This window comes from Cherax quadricarinatus, chromosome 29, assembly GCF_038502225.1.
Source record: "Cherax quadricarinatus isolate ZL_2023a chromosome 29, ASM3850222v1, whole genome shotgun sequence".
In the NCBI taxonomy this organism is placed as follows: Eukaryota; Metazoa; Arthropoda; class Malacostraca; order Decapoda; family Parastacidae; genus Cherax; species Cherax quadricarinatus.
Genome location: NC_091320.1, coordinates 15899969 through 15915554, shown reverse-complemented (window position 1 = coordinate 15915554; position 15586 = coordinate 15899969). Strand labels below are relative to the sequence as shown.

General features: G+C 40.0%; 1 protein-coding gene across 4 annotated transcripts in view; it reads right to left on the bottom strand.

The window, feature by feature from the left end:
• Positions 1-15586, bottom strand: part of LOC128690369 (protein shuttle craft-like) — a gene marked incomplete at its 5' end in the record, with an annotated part of 249204 nt that overhangs the window by 90280 nt on the left and 143338 nt on the right. For all 4 annotated transcript variants that reach the window (XM_070089620.1, XM_070089621.1, XM_070089622.1 and 1 more), the window contains 1 exon segment: positions 13381-13533. In XM_070089620.1, coding sequence (XP_069945721.1) covers positions 13381-13533 — 153 coding nt within the window.

The window sequence follows — 15586 nt, the reverse complement described above, 5'->3', positions numbered from 1 at the left end:
GAAAGCAGGGGTTGAAATCAGGCGGTCTGTCGCCTAGTATGTGTTGACACTATGCTTATACACATGTGGCATAAGCATTACTGTGGCAAAGAACAGATACATCTCTGCCACAGTTGTGTCTTTCCACTGGTGTAGGTGTGATCTTGGTGACAGAATAGTGTTTGCCATGGTGTACTCATAGTATGTATTGCTTTCCCTGACAATAATGTCCATTAGGGGTCCATCGAAGAACAACTGAAAGCATTCCAGTTCAGTGAGATTGTTCCCAAGTGTACATGATGGCCGTATTCCACTTTGTCCTCCATCAAAGTCATGGGGATTGGGAACAAACTCGTCATCTTGCTGCCAATTCCAGATGCGGTCAGCTGGTGCGTTCTGGATATTGTAATGTGGTTGTGGTTGTGCAGGTTGTGGTTGTGGGAGTGTGGGGTCGGGTGAGGCTGTTTGTAGTTGTGCAGAGTCAGCAGAGCGGGTAGTAGCGTGGCCTGCTGCTGGTGTCACATGACCCATGCCACCATCACTATCACCACCGCCTGCTGCCTCACTTGCATCATTGATACCCATCATAACAATATCGTCATCTTCACTATCAGGACGTGGTGCAGGGCCACGGGATGTGCTCCGAGATGTACTCCTTCCTCTTGGAAGAGCATATGGCACACTACCAGACCGCATGCAACGTTGTATATACTGCCGCTTCACTGGGGAATATTCACCCTCACTGTCACAACTAGAACTGCTTTCAATAACCTTGAAATCACTATCACTATCACTTGCACTGCTCACATCTGAGTCTTGTACATGGGCAAATAGTTTCCTCTTTCGTCCTGGCACAGGTGAACATGAACGAGCCGGCCCAGCACCAGAGGTGGATGGTTGTGGGTCATCTGGGTTTTCATCACTAATTATGTTATCCTGGGTAATTTTTTCAGTCACACCCGCTTCAAAACCAGGGAATTCACTTTCACTGACACTATCATCACTGTTTGAGCTATCACTTGGGAACAAAAGACCTCCAATCCGCCGAGGAGTGAGGAACTCCTTACAGCGAGGCATGGTGAAAATGGACTACCAAGATGGCGTTCCCACAATGCACCGCTGAGTCCCAGATTTTTTTCACAGGGTGCATACCGACCACTGAGACGCATTCTCTCTCGTGTAGGCCTACCAGCCCTCTCCCGCCTGATTTGAAGCCGCTAGAATTTATGCGTATAGATACGTCAAACACGGCATCTCCCATGACGTATATATACGACCGCGACAGTCAAAGGGTTAACAATGCAAACATTCCTGGCACCAAAATAACATTTTCTTTGTTCATTAGTCACGGCTCCAGGCCCCTCTTATATTACTCTTGCTTACCGTTTGGAGTTTTTATTCACACAAAAAATAGAAGATTTACGGTTATGCAGAGTACTGCATTATTGTAATAATTGTATAAATAATGTCAACTCATTCTTGACTGCATATTGGAATTTGAACTGGTAGGCACACACGTTATTAGACAGTGACGTCATTTATTTACTCTTGAACATCGCTAAAGAATAGAACATTTCTGCTAGTGTGAGTGCAATTTCAAGGTACTTTTCATTGTGAAACCAATCAAAATCATGTCTATTTCTGTAATATATCTTGCATTCTATCAAACGAGACAAAAAAAAGAAAAACGAGAATACAACCATAAAAACAATACGAAAATACACTGGTACCTCGTTTTTTGTAATTAATCCGTTCCTGGAAGTGTGACTATTTTCGAATCCATTTTCCCCATTAGAAATAATGTAAACCCAATTAATTCGTTCCAGACACCCAGAAGTATCAACAATTTTTTTTTACCTTAAGGGTAGATTTACATGCACAAAAGAATGAACATTCAACATGACAATTACCTTTATTGAAGGCTGTTGTTGATGAATGGAAGACAGGGAGGAGGAGAGAGGTAAGAGGTTATTGTTTGGAAGGGGAATCCCCCTCCATAAGGACTCTAGGTCACTTCCCTAGCTTAAATATAGATTTACATGCAAAAAAGAATGCCAAATAAATGTAAAGCACTAATAAATGAATAAATGAACATTGGTAATAGGGGTAGTTGATGAGTGGAACGGTCTGCCTAGTAGGGTGATTGAAGAACATAAGAACGTAAGACAGGAGGAACACTGCAGCAGGGCCTGTTGGCCCATACTAGGCAGGTCCTTTACAATCTATCCCACTAACAAAACAATTGCCCAACCCAATTTTCAATGCTATCCAAGAAATAAGCTCTGATAACTCTATCCACTCATATGCAAGTCCCACTCAAATCCAACCCCTCTCATTCATGTATTCATCCAACCTAAATTTGAAACTACCCAAAGTCCTAGCCTCAATAACCCAACTAGGTAGACTGTTCCACTCATCAACTACCCTATTTTCAAACCAATACTTTCCTATGTCCTTTCTAAATCTAAACTTGTCTAATTTAAATCCATTACTGCGGGTTCTCTCTTGGAGAGAGATCCTCAAGACCTTATTAATGTCCCCTTTATTAATACCCATCTTCCACTTATACACTTCGGTCATGTCTGCCCTCATTCTTTGTCTAACAAGTGAATGTAATTTAAGGGTCTTCAATCTTTCTTCATAAGGAAGATTTCTAATGCTATTAATTTAGTCATTCTACGCTAAATGTTTTTTTTTTTTTATTCGCCGGTATTTTCCCGGCCCGGGTCTTTTCCAAATAGTGGTGACCCGGCCTTAGCTCCCTATCTGGATAGTATCTTGAGACCTAAGTCTCCCATGGGAGAAGGTACAAGTATCCCCTCATCTTTGGGACCAAGTGTCCCCAGGCCTAGCCACAGTCCCTGCCCTCACGGGGTTCGTAGGGAGAAGCTAGGCCTCTGGTCTGCCATCTGCCCCGCCCCAAATGGGCTCGTGGGGATGGTAGTCTTATGAGCTGCAGGTGGTAGCAAGCTCAGGCCTTCCACTCTGAATGTTTTCTAACGAATTTATGTCCCTTCTGTAATATGGAGACCAGAACTAAGCTGCATAATCTAGGTGAAGCCTTACTAATGATGTATAAAGCTGTAATATAACCGCTGAACTTCTGTTGCTTACAGTTCTTGATATAAATCCCAGTAATCTGTTTGCCTTATTACGTATGCTTAGGCATTGCTGTTTTGGTTGAAGGTTGCTGCTTATCAGAACCCCCAAGTCCTTTTTGCAATCTGTATGGCTAAGTTCTACATTATTTAGCTTTGAAGTCCAAGGGTTGTAGACACTCCCAAGCCTCAGAACCTTACATTCATCTACATTGAACTGCATCTGCCACTTTTCTGACCAGGTATTGAGTTTGTTTAAATCCTCCTGAAATTCCCTGATATCTACATTTGAATCAATTATCCTATCTTTGTGTCATCGGCGAATTTGCTCATTTCACTAGTAATTCCTTCATCAAGATCATTGATTATTATTATTATTATCACACTGGCCGATTCCCACCAAGGCAGGGTGGCCTGAAAAAGAAAAACTTTCACCATCATTCACTCCATCACTGTCTTGCCAGAAGGGTGCTTTACACTACAGTTTTTAAATTGCAACATTAACACCCCTCCCTCAGAGTGCAGGCACTGTACTTCCCATCTCCAGGACTCAAGTCCGGCCTGCCGGTTTCCCTGAACCCCTTCATAAATGTTACTTTGCTCACACTCCAACAGCACGTCAAGTATTAAAAACCATTTGTCTCCATTCACTCCTATCAAACACGCTCATGCATGCCTGCTGGAAGTCCAAGCCCCTCGCACACAAAACCTCCTTTACCCCCTCCCTCCAACCTTTCCTAGGCCGACCCCTACCCCGCCTTCCTTCCACCACAGACTGATACACTCTTGAAGTCACTCTGTTTCGCTCCATTCTCTCTACATGTCCGAACCACCTCAACAACCCTTCCTCAGCCCTCTGGACAACAGTTTTGGTAATCCCGCACCTCCTCCTAACTTCCAAACTACGAATTCTCTGCATTATATTCACACCACACATTGCCCTCAGACATGACATCTCCACTGCCTCCAGCCTTCTCCTCGCTGCAACATTCATCACCCATGCTTCACACCCATATAAGAGCGTTGGTGAAACTATACTCTCGTACATTCCCCTCTTTGCCTCCAAGAACAAAGTTCTTTGTCTCCACAGACTCCTAAGTGCACCACTCACCCTTTTCCCCTCATCAATTCTATGATTCACCTCATCTTTCATAGACCCATCCGCTGACACATCCACTCTCAAATATCTGAATACATTCACCTCCTCCATACTCTCTCCCTCCAATCTAATATCCAATCTTTCATCACCTAATCTTTTTATCCTCATTACCTTACTCTTTCCTGTATTCACTTTTAATTTTCTTCTTTTGCACACCCTACCAAATTCATCCACCAATCTCTGTAGCTTCTCTTCAGAATCTCCCAAGAGCACAGTGTCATCAGCAAAGAGCAACTGTGACAACTCCCACTTTATGTGTAATTCTTTATCTTTTAACTCCACGCCTCTTGCCAAGACCCTCGCATTTACTTCTCTTACAACCCCATCTATAAATATATTAAACAACCATGGTGACATCACACATCCTTGTCTAAGGCCTACTTTTACTGGGAAATAATTTCCCTCTTTCCTACATACTCTAACTCGAGCCTCACTATCCTTGTAAAAACTCTTCACTGCTTTCAGTAACCTACCTCCTACACCATACACCTGCAACATCTGCCACATTGCCCCCTTATCCACCCTGTCATACGCCTTTTCCAAATCCATAAATGCCACAAAGACCTCTTTAGCCTTATCTAAATACTGTTCACTTATATGTTTCACTGTAAACTCCTGGTCCACACATCCCCTACCTTTCCTAAAGCCGCCTTGTTCATCTGCTATCCTATTCTCCGTCTTACTCTTAATTCTTTCAATAATAACTACCATACACTTTACCAGGTATACTCAACAGACTTATCCCCCTATAATTTTTGCACTCTCTTTTGTCCCCTTTGCCTTTATACAAAGGAACTATGCATGCTCTCTGCCAATCCCTAGGTACCTTACCCTCTTCCATACATTTATTAAATAATTGCAACAACCACTCCAAAACTATATCCCCACCTGCTTTTAACATTTCTATCTTTATCCCATCAATCCCGGCTGCCTTACCCCCTTTCATTTTACCTACTGCCTCACGAACTTCCCCCACACTCACAACTGGCTCTTCCTCACTCCTACAAGATGTTATTCCTCCTTCCCCTATACACGAAATCACAGCTTCCCTCTCTTCATCAACATTTAACAATTCCTCAAAATATTCCCTCCATCTTCCCAATACCTCTAACTCTCCATTTAATAACTCTCTTCTCCTATTTTTAACTGACAAATCCATTTGTTCTCTAGGCTTGATATATATTATAAACAACAACGGGTCCAAGACTGGTCCCTGTGGAACGCCACTTGTTACAGATCCCCACTCAGATTTAACCCCATTTATAGACTCTCTGCTTCCTGTATGTGAGCCATGACTCGATCCATGACAGCACTTTTCCCTCAATGCCAGGAGCTGCCACTTTAACAGACTTTGGTGCAGAAGTCTATCAAAAGCCTTACTAAAATCTAAGTAAATAATATCAAATTCTTTATTGTGATCAACAGCCTCAAAAGCTTTATTGAAGAAAGTTAATAAATTGGTTAGACAAGAATGGCCTCTTGTGAATCCATGCTGAGTATCATTAATCAGATTATGCTTATCCAGATGGCTTTTTATAATCTCAGCTATAATTGACAAGTAATTTGCCTACAATTGAGGTCAGGCTTAATGGGCGGTAATTTGATGGTAACGACTTATCCCCTGATTTAAAAACAGGAATTACATTAGCCATCTTCCACATATCAGACACTACACCTGTTTGAAGAGATAAATTAAAAATAATAGTTAATGGTTCACAGAGCTCCATTTTGCATTCCTTAAGAACCCTTGAAAAGAGCTCATCAGGTCTCGGAGACTTGTTTTGCTTCAGTCGGTCTAATTGTTTCATAACCATTTCACTAGTGACTGTGATGTTACATAATTGATCTTCTTCAGGCCCACTATAAAAATGAATCACTGGGATATTGTTAGTGTCTTCCTGTATAAAAACCGAGAGAAAATAATTATTTAAAATTGAGTACATTTCATTCTCTGTCAGTAAGATGCCCATAGTTATTTTAAAGGGGACCTATCGAGCTTGCACATGAGTAAATAAGGTTTATCAAAGCTTATTGCTTGGGTAACAGTTATGCTGTTAGTGGGTTGGATTTGTGAAGGACCAGCCTAGTATGGGCCAACAGGCCAACTGCAGAGTTCCTCCTTTTTTATGTTCTTATCTTCTAAAAGCTATGGCTTGGATAGTTTCAAATTTAGGTTGGATAAATACACGAGTGAGAGGGGTTGGATTTGAGTCAGACTTGCACCTGAGCTTATTGCTTGGGTAGCATTTGTTCTGTTAGTGGGTTGGATTTGTAAAGGACCTGCCTAGTATGGGCCAGCAGGCCTATTGCAGTGTTCCTCCTTTAAGTTCATATGTTCTTATTTAACATCACACTTACCTTTACTGAAGACTTGTGTGAGGGAGAGATGGCGAGTTTATTGTTGGAGAATATGACACTAATATCAACTCTAAGGCTTATTTATTTAGCACATTTCAACTAATATGACACAATAAACAATATTAATAACACAGAAACATGGAATATACTCTAGAATGAATAAAGTCATTATGTATGTCATGAGGGGTGTTGTGTTGTTGTTGGGTATATAAGGGCCACTGAGAGTAAGCCATCCATAATGTTGGTGAAGCAGCAGTTGAGGCGGCGGTGTTTTCTGTAGCCCTATATAACTCTAGCAACATTGAAGGAGTTGGTAGAATCGATGAATCACTGAAGAAGGCACCCTCTACCACCATCACAACCACTACCACCCTCTACTACCATCACTACCACCCTCTACCACTATCACAACTGCTTCCACTCTACCACCACCACTTTCATATTTTTCTACAATTTTTTTCTTAAATTATACGTGTTTCTCACATTCTTTACCAAAAGGCTGGCACTAGAAGCTTTCTTAGGAGCCATGGTGACTTATTTAGCAGTTGCAAGCACTAAAACGAATGGAATATTATTAAATGTATCGTATGAACTCATGGGATCATCCTCACTCAGTGAAAAACAATGGCACACTGGCTGGGAATGGAGTGTGAGGCAGATTGGGGCTGTGTGTACGTGTCCCAGATGAACGACTGTTTGCGAGTCAAACGACGATTCGTTAGCCAATGTTTTGACAAAAATAACGTTACAATTTTCGAAAATTACGACTATCGAGCCTTACGATTATCGAGGGACCACTGTATACTGCTATGGGGCGACTAATGGCTGAGAAGTGAACTCCCTTATTTATGGTCTAATTTCTTTCATTTTTGGAGTACGCTAAGAAGCATCTTTCCATCATACATTGCCCAAGTTTCAATAAGATAGTCCAACAAACAACTGAGAGAAAAAAAAATAATTGTAATAATAATAATAATATTTATTTATTACACATACATGTACATGGTTTACAGGCCTAGCTGACATCAGTGACATACTACTATATAGAAAGCCCCTTGCTATGCTAAGCATTTCAGGCAAATTAGGTCAGTATCCCAGAATAACAACACCACCAGTCCACTAACACCCAGGTACCCATTTACTGATGGGTGAACACAGACAACAGGTGTAAAGAAACGCCCAATGTTTTTTACCCTGGCTGGGAATCGAATATTTACCAAAAATCATATATAGCTAGCCCAAGCCAGGTACTAGAAATAAGCCACTGACTTTTTTTGGGTTATCCTAGGTTATCTACATGTATGCTGCTGTGTGTGATGATCTATGTAGAAAAAATAGCTTTTTTGTTTCAGTTTTATGGTGCAGTACGAGTGTATATCATAGTTAGCTGTGTGACATACTCCGTTTTCTCTAATATAAGCCCCCAAGACAGGGATAGGAGAATGGTACAGTGGAATTTTGACTGACAAGTGTCCCAACTTATGAGTTTTTTGAAATACGATCCGTCCCTGGGTCGATTTTTTGCTCTAAGTTATGAACCAAAAACCTGGACACCTCCTTGTTTATCTATGATTTCAAGCTTTAATTCCACGGAAATCATTCTCTTTCTTCTCAGCAATACCACTACTACTACTACTATTATTAATAATAATATTAATAATAATAATAATAATAATATAATAATAATATCACAGTCAAGTCACTCAGTAAGTCAGTCAAGTCACTCAGTAAGTCAGTCAAGCCACTCAGTAAGTCAGTCAGTTCAGTCAGTCAGTTCAGTCAGTCAGTCATTCAGTCACACAAACTCACGTTAACCTCTTTTTCTGTGTACAATGTAACACTTCAGTTACGGCTACAGGTTATCTCTTGTCTAATATCTTTATTCTAAGACCTAAGTGCTTATACCGCTTCATGCCACTTTCAGCAACACTGGTATGGCTACTGGGTGTCATGATTGCTTGGCAGATACAAGATATAGTAATTAAGATATCATAATACAACTGACAAACACAGCTGCCTTGTAGCAGAGAAAGACTGGACACACATGAATTACGAATGCTGGGATGATGGGGTGGTGTCGGGAAGTGGTAGAGGAGGGCTCCCCAGCTGCTACACAACAAGGCAGACGCTTCAGCAAAAGAGAATTTTTTTTCATTCCCACAAACTGAACCATGTTAAATTAATTACATGACGTATCACATAAAATTGTGCAGCAATTCTTCAATGATGGTCTACTGCATTATTATAATAACGATAGAGTTTCAGTTCCCTAAATTAATAATAATAATAATAATAATAATAATAATAGAGCTTAATAATAACAACAACATTAACTTTTTTTTTTTAACAAGTCGGCCGTCTCCTACCGAGGCAGGGTGACCCAAAAAGAGAGAAAATCCCCAATAAGAAAATACTTTCATCATCATTCAACACTTTCACCTCACTCACATATAATCACTGTTTTTGCAGAGGTGCTAAGAACACAACATCTCCCTCCAAACTCCTAATATCCCGAACCCCTCCTTTAGAGTGCAGGCATTGTACTTCCCATTTCCAGGACTCAAGTCCAGCTATATAAAAATAACCGGTTTCCCTGACTCCCTTCACTAAATATTACCCTGCTCACACTCCAACAGATTGGCAGGTCCCAAATACCATTCGTCTCCATTCACTCCTATCAAACACGCTCATGCACTCCTGCTGGAAGTCCAAGCCCCTTGCCCACAAAACCTCCCTTACCCCTTCCTTCCAACCTTTTCGAGGACGACCCCTACCCCTCTTTCCTTCCCCTATAGATTTATATGCTTTCCATGTCATTCTACTTTGATCCATTCTCTCTAAATGACCAAACCACCTCAACAACCCCTCTTCTGCCCTCTGACTAATGCTTTTATTAACTCCACACCTTCTCCTAATTTCCACACTCCGAATTTTCTGCATAATATTTACACCACACATTGCCCTTAGACAGGACATCTCCACTGCCTCCAACCGTCTCCTCGCTGCTGCATTTACCACCCAAGCTTCACATCCATATAAGAGTGTTGATACTACTATACTTTCATACATTCCCTTCTTTGCCTCCATAGATAACGTTTTTTGACTGCTTCTGCTAGTTGGCACAGCTGAAGTCACAGCTGGTAAGCAGTAAACATGTTTATATTCCTGTGGGGGCAGTTCTCTCGTGTTTGTTTGCATTTTTTTACAGTCCTTTGGTCAAATTTCTTTTTTCTAACCATGGGTTCTAGTGATATACTGCAGTTAGCCTCAAAAATACTCCATTTTCTCTTACAGTAAGAACATGGGAAGATACTATAATCAAATTGGGACATATGGCAGACGCTTCTGCCGCTGCTGCCTCTGCCACCATACTATGGCCTATTTTATTCATTCTAGAGTATATATCATGTTTCTGTGCTAATTCTTCTTTCAACACACCGGCCGTATCCCACCGAGGCGGGGTGGCCCAAAAGGAAAAACAAAAGTTTCTCCTTTTACATTTAGTAATATATACACGAGAAGAGGTTACTAGCCCCTTGCTCCTGGCATTTTAGTCACCTCTTACAACACGCATGGCTTAGGGAGGAAGAATTCTGTTCCACTTCCCCATGGAGAAGAGGAAATAAACAAGAATAAGAATTAGAAAGAAAATAGAAGAAAACCCAGAGGGGTGTGTGTATATATATGCTTGTACATGTATGTGTGACCCAAAAAAAAGAAAGAAAATCCCCAAAAAGAAAATACTTTCATCATCATTCAACACTTTCACCACACACACACATTATCACTGCTTTTGCAAAGGTGCTCAGAATACAACAGTTTAGAAGCATATACGTATAGAGATACACAATATATCCCTCCAAACTGCCAATATCCCAAACCCCTCCTTTAAAGTGCAGGCATTGTACTTCCCATTTCCAGGACTCAAGTCCGACTATATGAAAATAACCGGTTTCCCTGAATCCCTTCACTAAATATTACCCTGCTCACACTCCAACAGATCGTCAGGTCCCAAGTATCATTCGTCTCCATTCACTCCTATCTAACACGCTCATGCACGCTTGCTGGAAGTCCAAGCCCCTCACCCACAAAACCTCCTTTTTTTTTTTTGGGTCACCCTGCCTCGGTGGGAGACGACCGACTTGTTGAAAAAAAAAAATAAAAAAATGTATGTGTCCTAGGTAGTAGGTTGGTAGACAGCAACCGCCCAGGGAGGTACTACCGTCCTGCCAAGTGAGTGTAAAACAAAAGCCTGTAATTGTTTTACATGATGGTAGGATTGCTGGTGTCCATTTTTCTGTCTCACAAACAAGCAAGGTTTCAGGTACATCTTGCTACTTCTACTTACACTTAGGTCACACTGCACATACATGTACAAGCATATATATACACACCCCGCTGGATTTTCTTCTATTTTCTTACTAGTTCTTGTTCTTGTTTATTTCCTCTTACCTCCATGGGGAAGTGGAACAGAATTCTTCCTCCGTAAGCCATGCGTGTTGTAAGAGGCGACTAAAATGCCCAGAGCAAGGGGCTAGTAACCCCTTCTCCTGTACATATTACTAAACGTAAAAGGAGAAACTTTCGTTTTTCCTTTTGGGCCACCCCACCTCGGTGGGATACGGCCGGTGTGTTGGAAGAAAGAAAGACATGTATGTGTAGTGTGACCTAAGTGTAAGTAGAAGTAGCAAGATGTACCTGAAATCTTGCATGTTAATAAGACAGAAAAAAGGACACCAGCAATCCTACTATCATGTAAAACAATTACAGGCTTTCGTTTTACACTCACTTGGCAGGACGGTAGTACGTCCCTGGGCGGTTGCTGTCTACCAACCTACTACCTATATTTCTGTGCTAATTATATTGTTTATTATGTCATATTAGATGAATTGTGATAGATAAATAAGCTGTACAGTTGATAATAGCATCATATTCAAGTATTTTTTCTCGTCTCTCCAGAGTGCAGGAACGAGTTAATGGCTTTTCAATTAATTTAAATGAGGAAAATTAATTTGATATACGAGTAAATTGAGTTATGAGCTAGCTCCTGGATTAAACTCATAAGTCAAGGTTCCACTGTACTTGTATCCCATATCCTCTTCATACTTCTGTTGAACTGCTTGGTATTATGCCAAATATTATTTATTCTGAAGTATTTAACATATTTTTATGATATATTGTTTAATATGTCATATTAGATCAATTCTGATAGGCAAATAAGCTGTAGTGTTGACAGTATTAGCATAATAATAAAGCATATTCCCCTGCATCACGAGACTGAGCTCATGGCAACCGACAGTGGCTTCAAAGCCACCTTGTCTTTAATGGACAATGTACTGTGTAGGTGCTTTACACAACGAAAAGCATTTCTTTCATTCATTGAAACCACGGCTAGGGTTAAAAGTAAACAGGTTATAACAATAAATGGAGAAAAAGAAATTGGAATGACTTGTCCAGCAAGAAGCATCACAAAACAGTACCAGCAGGTTGGTGTTCAGACCCTGGAAATTTGAAATTATGCTAGCCGAAATTAGTGCCGAATAACCAATGGAACCGGACGTCTGATTGCCGGATTTGTGATGGCTGACCTGTATAGTTATTCTCTATAAAAATGTATTTTTTGTTAATATTTTTGGGTGTCTGGAATGGATTAATTGGATTTACATTATTTCTTACGGAAAATATTGCTTCAGTTTTCATACAATTCAGTTTTTGTCAGACTTTCTGGAATGAATTAATCACGAAAACCGATGTTCCACTGTATTATGGTATAACCATGGTAATAGATATTGACAAATTGGTTTAGAGAGACACGTAAGCAAACACTCGGACATATATATGTACGTATGTACTAGAAAACATTTCAGTCCTTGGACCTTGATAACTTCTAACATACAGAGGTTAACTAAAGTAACTGACATGTACTGTATAAACTACTTAATAAAAAGCTAATTATTATGCAAGGCATTTCAGGCAACCAAAACTAAATTAGCATTACTAGTACATGAGAATAAGATTACTTAGTACATAATATATTGCAAGTAGTATTCAGAAATTCAATTAAAAAATCTAATTAGTAATACACTAAGGATGAAGCCAGGTACCTGTGTTGAAGAAATGACGGAACAATAACATGGACAATACTGGATGAAAGACAGGTATCAGGGGGTCAGGGATTGTTCAGCATAATAAACTGTTGTCAGGATCACATTAAAGCAAGGAGGTGTTTTTTAACAGCTTTGATGACGATGCAGAATGAAACAATGAAAGTGGGTGTTGAATATCAAGTTACTGTCGAGGTACAGACCTAAGAATATTTCCTCGTTTTGCTGTGCAATAGGAGAATCATTAATCATAACGCTTAGTAGGGCATTTGTAGCTCCGTTCCCAGACATTATGTAGACGGTCTTATCAATGTTAAGAGTGAATTTATTGGTAGTCATTCAGGTAGATATATTTATGAGCCCCTCATTGACAGTGTTACTTGGAGTTCAGATTTGGGTAGAGATGACAAAAGATGTGTTGTCTGCAAACAGAACAGGTCTAAGTTGTTGTATCTGTTGCCCCTGCCTACCTAGCAGTAAACAGGTACTGTAACTAGGTGTTAATCAAATGTTTTGGGATGTATTCTAAAGGATGGTAATATATTTTAGATAAAGCTGGGCTTTGAAATGAGTTGAGGAAGGATAACACCTCTTAACATGTAAATTAAACTGTGTAAAAAACTACCTAAATGTCTCTTGACAGGAAACAAACGGCAATAATAAGGTTCTCAAAGGTGCTTACCATGCCTCGTACAGCTGTGGCAACAACATTCTTCTTGGGTTCCTCATCATATGACTGACTCTGGCAACCAAAATGTTCACAATATTCGTGAACAAACTGCCGTTTTTCTCGGTTCATTGGAGCAAACGAATGAATGCAACTCTTTTGTTTGGACTGGAAAAAATATGCTCATTACAAGATACCCTACACTTACTTTTTTTAATGCTTACAAATGCACAACTTTGTGAAAAATCAGAGACAGAAAAATCATTGTGTAATTAACATTATCTGAATGAGCAGGATGAACACAATACTTTCAAACTACATTACAATATTCACCTCAGATTAGTATGTAAGCAACCAGTGGCATGTTATATTCTTCCTTAAAATAACTAATTACCCAAGACTTATTACAGTACTGCATTTAATTGTTCATCAACAACTCATTATCCAAGATGTAACTATGGAAAACAGAATCCTTAAACAGCACATTTATTAATGAAAGAGGTATGTGATACTGACAGCTTGGTGAAAGACACAAAATGCAAACAATGAGATATTTTATTGGAAATGTGCATTTGGAGTGATCTAGGTCCCAGGATCAAAACATTTCTAATAAAATGCCCTAGTTTTTGCATTTTCTCCCTCTTTTCCCACAATCCCGTATCATGTGTCCAATACACGTCAACTGGCGAGTCTAATATTCTTTCACAAGTGCGCTGATATTATTTACACAATTTTTACAATAATGTAGTAGTCTGCATAACAGTAAATTAGAAGATTTACTGTTATGTAGACTACTACATTATTGTAGTAGTCTGCATAACAGTAGTAGATTTTTTGTGAGAATAGAAATTCAAAATGGAAAGCAAGAGTAATATAATATAAGCCTGGAGATGTGACTAATGAACAGAGAAAATTACATTTTAGTGTCAGGAATGTCTGTCTTGTTTATTCTGGACCCTATTTTGAAATTGGCATCTTTTGAAATTTGTGTGAAATTGGGAAAATTGCCAATTTCTGATCACTTTACTGGGTAGTTGAAATCGGTAAATGGGCAGTTTCTTGTACTCAATCGATAGAACAAATGGAGTTTTAGTGAAATAGCTATGATTTTAGTCAACTGGAACAAGGGAACTGGTCAAAAATAGAGCTGAAAGTGGGCAAAATCGCCAATGCATAAATATCGTCGAGACCATTAACTTTGTGAGAGCATAATTCTGTAAGTTTTTCCATCAAATTTCACACTTTTGGTGTCATTATCATCAGGAAAAGATTCTCTGTCATTTCATAAGAAAAAATAATTTTTTTTTTTTTTTTGGGGAAATTTTTCGACCCTGAGGGAGTTCAGGATCAAGAGTTTCGACCCTCAAAGGGTTAATGTCACTTTTGCACCATTTATAACATATACAGTGTACTGTATATTGTAATAAAGAGTATTTGACTGGCTCCTCCTCCTCTTACTACCTCCCCACTACTACTTCCTTCTACCTCCACTACTACTACTACCACCTCCTGCCTATATATGTCCATCCTGCTCTCCTTTTCGTTAGTGTGGCTTTGTAAATAGTCCAAGTCGGATCGAAACATTGTCGTAATCTGCTCTCTTCTATGTGCAGGTTATTTGTGTATTGTTCCAGTCACAGAACTGTGCCCATTTTTGTTATTTATGGACCCTGCAGTTAAGCGTCTTATTCTTTCCAACTTTTTTAATGCTCTTCCTTCTTTTCAGCCCCTCTTTCATTCTTATGAGGCTGCTCTCATTGCAACCAGGCGTCGTAAGAATCAGCTTCGCTTCCTGCACAGCTGTCTTGCTGAACAAGTTCTGCCCCCTTCCTTCTCCCATTTCCTGAAACCCAACCCACTGGGCACTCCCTTTTCTGATCATGCCCATCTCCTACTTCAGCAGCTCGTCCTTTCTACAAAGTCTCAGGTTGAAGATGCCTTCTTTACTCTCCGTCAGCGTCAACATGCTCTCTTTGCGTCTCTTCCACAAGATCTCTGTAACCTTCTCTCTACTATTGCTTCTGACACTGCTCGCCTGAATTCATAAATTCATTCCTCTAAGCTACGGAAAAAACTTCAATGAAACCATACCACGGGCGGGATTGAACCCGCGGTCAGAGAGTCTCAAAACTCCAGACCGTCGCGTTAGCCACTGGACCAGCTAGCCACAATAAGATTCAGACCGTCACATTAGCCACTGGACCAGCTAGCCACAATAAGA